The sequence below is a fragment of the Globicephala melas genome, chromosome 12, assembly GCF_963455315.2.
Source record: "Globicephala melas chromosome 12, mGloMel1.2, whole genome shotgun sequence".
Taxonomy (NCBI): Eukaryota; Metazoa; Chordata; class Mammalia; order Artiodactyla; family Delphinidae; genus Globicephala; species Globicephala melas.
The window spans coordinates 6,125,165-6,137,886 of NC_083325.1; the positions used below are offsets into that span (position 1 = coordinate 6,125,165).

The following is a 12,722-nucleotide window of genomic DNA, read 5'->3' on the forward strand; positions in this document are numbered from 1 at the left end:
TGTGCGCGGCTGCATAGCTGCAGAGACAGCGATTCATTCGACAGGATGAAGCTCTCCATCCTCTGGTCCTTGTTTCAGACACTCACGCAGCCTCCACTTCACCCCCGCTGAGCCCCCTGAGACCGTCGGTACCGGTCCCGCATGCAAGACCGTGTAACGCGGTGTTTCCGTCCTCACCCCTGCAGCATCACGAGTGAGGCGTCTTCTTCGAAAAATGGTGGTTTTGTAACTGCCTGCCTTTGAAGGGCTTGTTTTTGTAAAACAACCTGGCTGATAAAAAAACAAAAAAAAAACCCCACAGACTGTTGTCAATGAGATACTCAGGCTGTTAAAATGTGACGGGCTTGTCCACGATGACTAATGGCCTCAAGTTGATAGCACCTGGCAGAGCCAGAGGAGAGAAATGCTCAGCTCTCTCCTGCTTCATTTGTTCCCCTGGTCCTCGTGCAGTTTGGGCCCAGGGGTCCTTTCTAAATGTAGGAACCTGCGGTATCACGCTGCCGGCAAGAGGAGGAAAGCTGGGTAATGTCTGTGTTCACTTGTGAATGTTTGTGCGGAGATCGCCCACAGCTCCTTCTCTGGATGGTTTTAGGAAGCATCCTTGTGTGTGTTGAACACCAGCAGGTCTCCCCCCGAGAGCCCCGTTGCCGGTGGTCCCAAGCCATGCGGGGAGGATGCCGCTGCCGAGGGGAGTCTGTTCCCAAACCCAAGTTCACGTGCCCGATGCACAGTGAGGCCACACAAACCGAGCGGCTGGAGTTCGGAGCAGAGAAAGGTTTATCGCAGGGCTCAGCAAGGAGAGAGGAAGGAGATGGGTGGCTCGTGCTCAGAATACCCCGGGACTTCCGGAAGGCTTTCAACAAAGCCATTTGAAAGGCCAGGGGAGGGGCGGGGCCGGTCCCGGGGTGTGTGATCAGCTCGTGCACAGTCCTCTGATTGGTTGGTGGTGATCAGTCCTTAGGCCCCAGCAGGTCTCATGATCATCAGGTCGTTAATTTCCTCCATTTGGTGGGGGCGGGGAGTTTAGCATCTGAAACTCTCAGGAAATATGCAGGAGATACTATTATCTAGGTACTTCAGAGAGGAGCTACAGCAGAGGATATTGGGGGGGGGGGTTCTGTCCTGGGAGGGCCCCATAGGGTCCCGCTTGGTTACAGGTCCACACCCACCCAGAGCCCAGGGTGGGCCTTTGGGGGCTCTCAGCGGGAGCTGAACAGAAACCTAGAGGAAAGGGCATCTCCTTATTCCTGGCCAGTCCCTGCCGTTCTTCCTCGGAGACTTGCGGTTGAGTGTCTGGGTGGTCCTCACGCAGTAGAGTCAGGAGAGACTCGGGGGGTTCACTCCAACCTGTGCTGGAAATTACATACGCCTCTGTTGGTTTGTAACTCACCCGAGGCTGCTGTCAATCTAGTGGGGAGTTCCTTAGTCTGCACGTGGAGGCATCTCCCCGGTACCCAGTTTAGTGCCACTCAGGCCATCCAATGACCTTGGCTCCGCTGGACACACAGGTGGGCCTTCCAGGCCTCAGATAATTCACGCGGCGCAGCGGCCAGCTTTGTGCCTGCAAAGTCGGCACCCTTCCTTCCGTCACTGTGGGACTCTGGGCCCCTTCTTCACGGTGTCAGACTCTCCACGTGTAAGTTAGCCCCCGACCCTCTCGGAGGCAGCTGCTCTCCCACCTCCTGCCTTCTCCCCGCCCACTTCAAAGGCTTCTGCCTGGGACCATCCCCACAGGAGATGGTGCAAGACCTGGCCCAGGCCTGGGCCGCCTCTCACCTCGGCTTTCCTTCTTCCTGCCCCTCTTTGACCTCGTGAGACTGTCTGTGCGCCACCCGTGGGTACATTTGACAACACGCTCGCCTTGATTTTTATCATAAACCCCAGCATTTTTTTCTCTCTAAAATGTCACAGCCGAGCAGAAGCAAAGCGGAGTTTATCAGATTGGCCGCCAGCTTCCAGCTGAGATGGAATTTCCTCCTCACGGCCCGTGAGCAAAGCTATGACCCTCTGGCACAGAGACAGCTTCGGTAAGTCCGAGAACGCACAGCATTTTGTATTCTACCTTTTACAGATGTTATTACAGCCTAAGCGTTTTCCACATTGCTATGTGGAACCCACTCGTCTTTTTCTCACCTTTTTATGTAAAATACAACACACAGAGAGCCACACACACACAAAACCATATTAATCTTATTATTATGGCAATATGGTAGTTCATCAAACAGCTGGACCACACCTCGCTCTCCTGTCAATGAAAATAATCAATAAACAATCTAAAATAAGAATAGAAAAGGGTTTTATGTGAGCCAGACTGAGGACTAGCCTGGAAGCCAGCTTCCCAGATGACTCTGAGAAACTGCTCCGGAGAGCATCACAGTTTTATATCTTGTCAAAACAAAGAACATTAAACAAGTCAGGGTTTCATTTCTTCAAGGTTATTTTTAAAAAAAAAAAAAAAAAAAAAGAACAGACCAGCACGTACCCAGCAAGTCAGTGGCCTTGTCACCTGGGAAGGGGGACTTAACCATCAAAGGAGTAACAAGTATCAGTGTCCCAGGAAGGGAGGCATTTCATCTTTATTTTTAACATGGACATTTTTACTTCCGGTCAGTGTGTCCTTTTCTCTAATAATTAAAGCCGAGGTACAGTGTAAGCTTTGATAGGCCACACACAGGCTATTTTAGTTAGCATCAAACTCAAGTTCACTCATGTATGAGCCAGAATGACTTCCCGGTATCTCAATACGTGGACATGTCTTTTGTCACTCCCCTGCCATCGTTGTCGGACGCGCAGGAAACCTCCCCGGGCTTTTGAATTGTGCGTTTTCAGACATCGTGAGCAAAGCGGCAAGCATCCTCTTTTTCTCCATCTCCCGACTGAGCTGGACCAAGAAATGGGTTCTTCGGGGGCACCCGGATTTAACCTTCAGGAATAAGACTTGATAAAGTCCCCACTGCGTGCAGATGGTGGAAAGAGTAAAACAGTGTCTGTTTTGCCAACTTTCTGGTCCAGTAGAGGGTCTTTCTGGGCCCAGGGGGTCCCATCTGTCACAGCTGTGGTACAGACACAGCACAGGAGAGTCGCGGGGAGGGACAGTCACCACTGAGCCCCCCAGCCCCACGGAGGCGATCAGTCGTTTCAGCAGATGTCGTGCGTCCCTGCAAAGTCCCAGGCACCTTCCTGGGCACTGGACACACAGCCGTGGACAGACAGACAGACAGAGCCTCCAGCCCACAAACTCACACACCTATCAGGGCAAGGAATGCCTGCCCCAGGGCTGCCAGATGCCCTTGCAGCGGGTGCACAGGACAGGAAGAGTAGACAAGCCCTGTTCTAGACCGTTCTGCAAACACTGGGGCCCTTTGGAGGGTTGTGGCTGTACACAGCCACATATGTGACCCCCATTCGTCATGAGGCTGTCCCCGCAGGTGAAGGTCAGCGCAGAGTTCACGTGCAGCCACAGGAGGAAAGCCAGCTCTGTGGTTAGTGCTGTCGACTGAAATAATGCACAGCCTGAAAGGTGAGAGTTGTGTTTTATTCGGTGGACAAACCCGAGGACTAAGGTCCGGGACACAGCATCTCAGATCACTCCGAGGGACGGCTCCGAAGAGGCCAGGTGGGGGCCGGGGTAGATAGGAGCCGTTTTTGCAACAAAGACCAGGTAGTCGGAACATCAAAAGATGACTGTTAATTAAAGAAAACCGGACATCTCGAGGTAAAGAGGTTAGCACTTTTCTACGTATGGGAAGACGCAAGAGTCTGGGCTCTCTGGCATCGTTCCTTTGATGTGCTTCTCGGCTATCTGGGGCCAGTATCCTGCGTTTTCTCCTCCCAAGTCTCCTCAGGGTGCACGGCTGGGGGCGGCTGCAGCAGCTCACTGCTAGATGGGGGCCATCCCGCCCGGATCCTGAGTTCCCTCAGGGCGCACGGTCTCGGGGAGGCTGTCATGTGACGGCTTGGTGGCTGCAACACCCTTTGTTTACTGATATGGCCGGTGGCGTCCTCAGTTCCCAGTGCTTTCCCCTCGGCCTTCTAGGGCCTTCATGTGAAGTCAGAGTATTCACACCACTAGTTTTTCCCCTTCACGTGGACCATGGTTTCACAAAGTTAAACAAGCCAGGAGTTGTTGGTGGGTCAGGCTTATTCCAGACCAGGCCATGCCTCTCGTGGAGCCAGGTTCTCTCACCTGAGATCTAGCAGAGAATAGTGAATATTGTATAAAGCTTTGAAATGGACAGAAAGGGTCAACACACCCTTCTGGTCTTCCGTGGTCTTTTGAGTTATTTTACGAATCTTGTAAGTTGTAGCAGACAGATACCACTGCAGATGATTCTCCTCCACACAGTGCAAATCAGTGCGTCAGCGGGATCAGTTGATAACTGCCCTGAGCACAGAGCTGTGTGGCGTCTGTTTGTAGATTACTGTCAGTGGCGTTTTTTGTTGTCTACGTATGTATGTATGTTTAGTGTCTTGAATTCTCTCTCCTTTTAAAAAAAATTTTATTTATTTATTTTCGGCTGCGTTGGGTTTTCACTGCTGCACCTGGGCTTTCTCTAGTTGCAGCGAGCTGGGGCTACGCTTCGTTGCGGTGCGTGGGATTCTCATTGCAGTGGCTTCTCTTGTTGCAGAGCACGGGCTCTAGTCGCGTGGGCTTCAGTAGTTGTGGCATGCAGGCTCAGTAGTTGTGGCACACGGGCTTAGTTGCTCCGCGGCATGTGGGATCTTCCCGGACCAGGGCTCAAACCCGTGTCCCCTGCATCGGCAGGTGGATTCTTAACCACTGTGCCACCAGGGAAGTCCTGAATTCTCTTTTGAATCAGCTGCAACATCTTACTAGTTCCCTCATTAATTGAGTCCCGTGAAATCTTTAACACACATTCACTTTATATCTGTACAAGAGTCATGGTTTTACCTTCATTAAGTAATTGTCTTTTAACGATTATAATAGGCCAGATTACTGTGTAGCACAGGGAACTCTACTCAGTGCTCTGTGGTGACCTACATGGGAAGGAAATCCAAAAAAGAGGGGATCTGTGTATACGTACAGCTGATTCACTTTGCTGTACAGCAGAAACTAACAAAATGTTGTAAAAAACTATACTCCAATAAAAATTAAAAAGGAAAGAAAAGCATTAATAGCCAAAAAAGAAAAAGAGAGAGAGAGAGAGAGGCAAGGATGGGAATGTTACTTCTTACAAGATTCACAAGCAAGGTGTAATTTGAAACGAGATCCAAAGAAAGTAGGAAGAAGGAGAGGTGTGAGAGTCTTCCAGAAGGGAGGGAGAGTGAATCAGAGACATGAAGTAGCCCCTGGGCCCCCGTGATGTTATTGGCCGTGAGTTTAAAATGATTAAGGAATTTAAAATCCTCATTGGTTTCCAGGAATATGGCAAGCAAGTGCAGTTGAACCAACTCATCAGGTGAACACAATACTTGTTAGAAAAACTATAAAATATCTTTAAAGCATCAAAAAGCGGGCAAGGGACTTCCCTGTCAGTCCAGTGTTTAGGACCCCTCGCTTCCACCGCAGGGGGTACGCGTTCGATCCCTGGTGGGGGAACTAAGATCCCGCAGCCAAAAAACGGCCCAAAAAACCAAAACATTAAAAAAAAAAAAAAAAAGCAGTATTGTAACAAATTCAATATAGACTTTAAAAATGGTCCCCATCAAAGAAAAAACCTTTAAAACAATAAAAATAAAAAACATAAACACCAAGGCGATGTTTTGCAATCCACACAACTTGGATGACCTCTTAGTAGAGGGCAGTCATCAAATATCACACCCGCCCAGGGTGGGGAGTCCAGTGGCACAGCTCACACACCAGAACATGCAAAGGGCTGCACTGCAGGTAGGGGTGAGTCAGAAGTAAGGCTGCACTCCTGACCCCTCCTACCTGCCTCCACCCACCCAGGAAACAACAAAGAGACTTGCTGAGTATCTCAGGGTGGGGAGAGCTGTCCTGAGAAATTGTAACCAAGAGCTTGCCCCAGGTCAGATTTTAAAAACTTTTTTTTGGAGATATACATACCCTAAATTCTTCTCATTTAAAGTGTACAATTTGTTGATGAAAAAATTAATCAGTAATCCATCTCAGAAAGGAAAATGTTTATTTGAGCCAACCTGAGGATTATTCAGAAAGCTCTGAGAACAGTTCTGCCTTGACCTGTCAGAGGTCCAAGCATAGTTATATAAGTTTTTGAGACAAAAGGTTATACGTCAAATGGCATATTATTGACAGTTTACACCATCCAGATCTACACGGACAAAGTGAAGAGCTGGTCATGGGTCATCCTGGCCCCTTACAAGATTAAGGAGGAAGGTTATCTCCTAAGGAGATCTGGTTAACACAGATACACAGTATACACTATAGAGAAGGCAAACAGGCAAAGACACATTTTATAATTAAATTTTCTTGGCTTGCCATAAAACGTGAATTTCATTTCATCAAATTCAATGATTTTAGCATATCTAGAGAGCTGTGCAACCATGACCTTGATCTAATTTTAGAACATTTTCATCACCTCAGAGAATCCCCACACACATTCACATTCATTACCTTTTCCGCTTTTTCCTGGCCCCCAGAAACACTCCTTTTATTGAAATGATAATTCCATTGAATGGATATACCACATTTTATTTACCCATTCATCATCTGATGGACACCCAGGTGGTTTTCACTTAATAGAAAACATGAATAAGTTCGTTTCCATTTGAATAATGCCTCTGTAAACATTTGTGTACAAGTTTTTGTGTGGACATATGTTTTCAATTCTCTTAGGTAGATACACCGAGGAGTGGGATAGAGGGATAAATTAGGAGTTTGGGATTGACATATACACACAACTATATTTCAGATAGATAACCAACAGGGACCTACTGTAGAGCACAGGGAATTCTGCTCAATATTCTGTAATAACCTAACTGGGAAAAGAATTTGAAAAAGAATAGGTATATGTATATGTGTACCTGAATCACTGTGCTGTACACCTGAAACTAAGACAACTTTTTAAATCAACTCTACTCCAATATAAAATAAAAATTTTTTTAATTGTTTAGAATTATCTGAAAAAAATGTTTTTCAGAATAAATTGGATGTCCTAACAACTTCTAGTGATGACTCATGAGGATTTGTTTTTAATTTTGTTTCTAATCATTATTCACTCAGAGAGACCTGTGTACCCTTTACCCAGTTTCCCCTCTACCCAGTTTCCCCTAATACTTATATCTTAACAACTGGATTGTAACATCAAGAGCAGGAATTTTCCATTGATGCAATGTCTGTGTAGAGTTCTAGCATTTTCCATCACCTGTGGGTTCATGTAACCACGACCACAGTCAAGATACAGAACTGTTGGTCACCACAGAGAGCTCCCTCATGCTATCGCCTTATATAGCCACACACCATCACTAACCCTTAGCAGCAACTAACGGCTTCCACCCCTATAATTTTGTCATTTTGTGAATGTTATATAAATGAAATCATACAATACGTAACCTCTGAGACTAGCTTTTTTTTCTCAGCAGGATACTCTTAAGATCCACCCAAGTTGTTGCCTTTATTAATAGTTTGTTTCTTTGTAGCGCCGAGGGGTATTCCGTGGTATGGATACACTGCAGTTTGTTTATTCACGTATTGAGGGACATTCGGGTTGTTTCCACTTTGGGCCTATTATGAATAAAGCTGCTATGAACAACGGTGTCTACAGGTTTTTGTGGGGAACATATGTTTTTATTTCTCGGGGATAAACGCCCAGGAGTGCAATTGCTGGGAAGTATGGTAAGTGTACATTTAGGCCTTTCTTTAACTGCCATCATTTTCCTTTTTGATGCCTAAATTATTCCATCTTTTCCCAGTGGAGGACCTTTCAAGTTGCTTCTTTTGACCTGTTTCATTGGTCTTTTCTAGCTGCTGCTGCTGCTGCTTTTTTTGACTGGAGAAGACATCCCAGGCTCCTCTTGCACATTTCCAGCCCCAAACTTTAAATGGTGCTTCGGTACCTTTGACCACGTGCCTCTTATTGTCCTTGACAAGGTATTTGTTCATGGGAAGTGATAGATAAGCAGCAGACCTGCAGTCCGTTTTCTCCCATTACAAGTCAGATCTGCTCGTAAATATACCGAGGACCAATTTCCTGCAGCCAAACCTCATAGTATTTGCCAGTGGGGGAGTCCTTTTCTATAACAGCACACACATGATGGTTCAGGATTGCTTACAATAAACAAATCTGAGATCTATGGGAAATGTTACCAAGCCAAGTAACTGAGCCCCAATTCAGAATAGCTCCTTCTTTGTGAAATCACCTCATGCATCATTTAGAGACCTCCTGAAGTACTCATATATTGCTAGTAGAACTATAAAATGGTCAAAAATCATTTTGGAAAACAGTTTGTCAGTGTTTTCATCTGCTTGGGCTGTCATAACAAAATATCGTAAACTGGGTGGCTTAAAGAAACAGACATTTATTCCTCACGGTTCTGGAGGCTAGAAGTCCAAGATCAAGGTGCCAGGTGATGGGTTCCTGGTGAGAGCTCTCCTCCTTCTTGCAGACATCTGCCTTCTTGCTGTGTCCTTACATGGGCTTTCCTTGGAGCAGAAACGCAGTGGGGAGGGGGGCGCAGGGACTCTCCCTTTTCTCATAAGGCCATTAATCCCCTCATGACCTAATCTAACCTTACTTACCTTCCAAGAGCCCCATCTCCAAATACTGTCACATTAGGGGTTAGAAGTTCAACATATGAATTTGGGGGGCACAAACATTCAGTCCATAACAGAAAGTTCTGCATAAAATTAAACATATACTTACGCTATGACCCAGTGATTTTATTCCTACATATTTACCCAAAGGAAAGAAAACATACATTCACAAAAAGACTTGTAGAAGGATATTTATAGCAATTTCATTCCTAACAGATAACACCTGAAAACAAGACTAATAACCATCATTAGGAGAATGGATAAGCTCATTTCAGTATGTTTATTGTATTCATCTGCTTGGGCTGCCATAACAATAAACTACAGATCTGGCGGCTTAAACAGCAGAAATTTATTTTCTTATAGTTCTAGAGGCTAGGGAGTCCAAGATCAAGGTTCCAGCTGATCCATTTTCTGGTGAGGGCTCTCAAACCTGACATCTCGAAGGCCTGAGAACCAGGGGGACCAATGCAGTGAGTCCAAAGGCTCCAGAACCAGGAGTGTCGATGTCCAAGGGCAAGAGCACATGGATGTCCCGCTTAGGCAGAAAGCAAATTGGTCCTTCCTCTGCCTTTCTGTCCTATTCAGGCCTTCACTGGATCAGATGACGCCCACTGCATTGGTGAGGGTGATCTTTACTCAGTCTGATTCAAATGCTCATCTCTCCCAGAAACACAGACATGCCCAGAAATAACGTTTTACCAGCTATCCGGGCATCCCTTAGCCCAGTCAAGTTAACACATGAAATTAACCATTCAAACAAGCCAAAGACAATCTGTGACATATTTGAACACCCAAAGCCTGGAACATAGGAAATAAAATGAATTCTAATAAATCAATACAAAAAAGTACAGACAGCCCGATACAAATGGACAAAAGACATTAACAGGCGTTTCACAAAAGAGGGTATCCAGCTGGCCAATACCTGTATGAAAAGGGGATCAACCACGTGAGCCATTAAACTAAAAATGAGTTCTCACTGCTCATCCGCCAGAGTGCCGGGATGGGGGACAGACAGCCTCGCAGTAATCTGTGTCGCTGAGAATGTGGAGCAACAGGAACCTCCACGCACTGACGGTAGCAATAAATTGGTCCCATCACTGAGGAAAGCAGTGTGGTGTTATATAATAAAATGAAACAGACTCGTGCCCCGGAACCCGCAACTCCACTACAAGGTACACACTCGAGAGAGCTCTTGCGTGTGCGCACCTGTACCTGAGCTTGGCATCCTCTCGAGAACTGGGTCTGAGAAGAGGACCTGCCCCTAGCTAGTCATTCTGGGATGCAGTCCTACAGAACCACAGTGGGGGGACTGACTAGAATGACTGGAACACGGAGGATGGAAAGCCATGCTAAGGGTGCGTCACTGGGCTGGTTACCATTGTGAGTAACCGGGGCTCAATCCTGTTGGAGACCCTCCGAGAAATTGTGGAGAGTGGCCTTCGGAATCATCCACTTGTGACTTGGGAGTGGGGAGTATTTATCTTCTGGCTTTTGGACCCATTCGCCAAGGGTCGTGGCCATGGGGGGTTAATGTTCTGCACTCGTGGGTTTTCACATTGCTCAGTGGAACCCTACTTATGTCCCGCGTGGCAGTTGGCACAGAGGCCCTGAGGCAGAAAGCAAGGGACATGCAGACTGGTGAGGTAACCTGCTGCCGTCTGTACCACCATTAGTTGGTTACCACAGCAACAACAGGAGAAAACAGGAGCCCAGAGAAGTGAGACAGAACATAAAGGATACCAACACATCAGAACACAAGACTGTTCATAAAACTTTATTATTGGAAACAAGCCAGCTTCCCATCGACACGAGAATGTGTTTAAGGGCTGTGCGTTCATACAGTCCTCTGCCACACCATCCTGGCCACGTTCTCGCTGGGTACTGCTGACTCCCCTTTATTTTAGTGTATGTGTAGTGAGCAATTTGATTCTGCTTTTAGATGAACTGGAAGCAATGCCCTCCTGTCACAGCGAAGTGTAGGACGGTCACGGTCCTTACAGAGCAAGAGGATGGGCTTTGGCCTCAGACGGACTTGGCGCTAATCTTCATCATTCGCTCGGCTTCCTCCGCCATAAAATGATAACCATCCCTACCTTGTGTCTATTTCACAGCACAGAACGCTTACTCCGCACCACACACTGTTCTAAGCCTCTCCAAATATTAACCCGTTCCATCCTCCCATCACTCACTCCCATGATGTAAATACTGTTTTATGCGTTTCCTAATGAAGGAACCGGGCACAGAGAGCTTACGTAACTCGGCAGGGCCACACAGCTGGTGAGTGGAGGAGTGCGCTGAGCCGGGATTTGAACGCCCCCCTGTCTGGCTGCAGAACCCGTTCCATCCAGCGGGAAAGGCGCATCTCCGGCCCAGCCGCGCAGAGAGGACTGCGCACCGTGTCTGCCGTGCGTGCGGAGCCCCACCTCCCCACGCGGCGCACGGCTGCGAGGGCGGCCCCGGGGCCCCGCCCCCGGGCGCCTGCGGCGGGGGCAGCGGGTTCTTCTCCCGGTCCGCCGTCGGGGGCCGCTGCCCGCGGTCCCCGGGGCCGGGCGCGCCCCGCAAGATGTGCGGGCGCCGCGGCCGGCAGCCCGGGCCCCGCCTGTGCTGGCTACTGTGCTGCAGCGCCCTGCTGTCCCCGGCCACGGGCTACGTGATCGTGAGCTCCGTGTCCTGGGCCGTCACCAACGAGGTGGACGAGGAGCTAGACAGCGCCTCCACCGAGGAGGCGCTGCCCGCGCTGCTGGAAGACTCGGGCAGCATCTGGCAGCGGAGCTTCCCGGCCTCGGCGCACGAGGAGGAGTCTCACCTGCCGCCCCCGGAGGGCACCGCCCGCGCCAGGCCGCCCCCTGCGCCGCCCGGGATGTTCTCCTACCGGCGCGAGGGCAGCGCGAGGCTGCGCCCGGGCACCGCCCGCTTCCTGGCCCACGCCAGCGCCTGGGGCTGTCTGGCCACCGTGTCCGCCCACGAGAAGGTAAGCCACCCGACCGGGAGCGGCGTGCAGGGAACAGGGAGAGCCTGGGGCAACTCCCGCGCTCGGATCCAGGTCTAGCAGACGTGCGCTGGAGGCTGGATCGGCGTGGACAGCGTGTAATTAATGCAACCAGATTGTGCTTCGGTTACCCTGGCACCCTGGCAAAGGCAGGAGGGGTGGGGGTTGGTGCTGGGGGAGAGGACGACAAGCAGGCTTCCTGCCAGGTGGATGGGGACCGAAGCGCAGTCGAGAAGCACAGTCTTGAAATGGCCAAAGAGGTGTGCAAATAACCAGCACCCGACCAGAGACCTGGACAAAAGAAGCCTGAGCCACCTTTGGCATCACCGAGTAGCGCGTCCAGCCCCTGCCCGCCCATAGACCAGAGCTGCCCCATCACTTACTGACCCCGAACCGGGGCTTTGGCGGAAATTTGCATTTTAAAAAATGGAATTCGAGAACTGTTCTGGAAAGGAGATTTATTGTGCAAAGCGTGTAAATGTTGGAGTGACAGCGCTGTCGTCAGCTGCAGCTTTCATCGTTCGTTTCACAGATGTTTTACTCACCTGTTAGACATGATTCCACCTGAAGTGGAAATGCCGTGGATACATGATGAGGATGTAACATCCATACGTGTACACCTTCCAGAAAGCTTTTAGGGCTGTTAAGACCGATGTAAGGGTTTTATTACAGGGCAGTAATTTGAACTCCTATTTATTTCATGCAAAAAAAAAAATACTGTTTTATGGAGTGTGTAAGTCATTGGCCAGGGGAAAGGTTCTGGGCCCAGCTCTGGGTCTCACCAGCTCAGAGACTGTGGCCAAGTCAATGGGTTCTCCACTTTGCTTTCCTCATCTATGAAATTAAGTGGTGGACTAGGTAGTTTTGAACGTCCTTTTTTGCTTTGAAAAAAAAAATATCTAAATGACAACTTTTTTTTTTTTTTTTGGCAGTACGCGGGCCTCTCATTGTTGTGGCCTCTCCCGTTGCGGAGCACAGGCTCCGGACGCGCAGGCCCAGCGGCCATGGCTCACGGGCCCAACCGCTCCGCGGCATGTG

At 48.9% G+C, this 12,722-nt stretch overlaps 1 protein-coding gene across 6 annotated transcripts in view; it reads left to right on the forward strand.

Annotated features, from left to right (window-relative positions):
- The first annotated feature begins 11,040 nt into the window (after window positions 1–11,040).
- CREG2 (cellular repressor of E1A stimulated genes 2) overlaps window positions 11,041–12,722 on the forward strand; it is a 75,660-nt gene continuing 73,978 nt past the window's right edge. For 2 of the 6 annotated variants that reach the window (XM_060309634.1, XM_060309633.1), the window contains exon 1: window positions 11,041–11,666. In XM_060309634.1, coding sequence (XP_060165617.1) covers window positions 11,259–11,666 — 408 coding nt within the window. In that variant the 5' untranslated portion in view covers window positions 11,041–11,258. The remainder of the gene's footprint in view (window positions 11,667–12,722) is intronic. The other 4 variants (XM_060309635.1, XM_060309636.1, XM_030838769.2 and 1 more) reach the window with 3 other exon arrangements.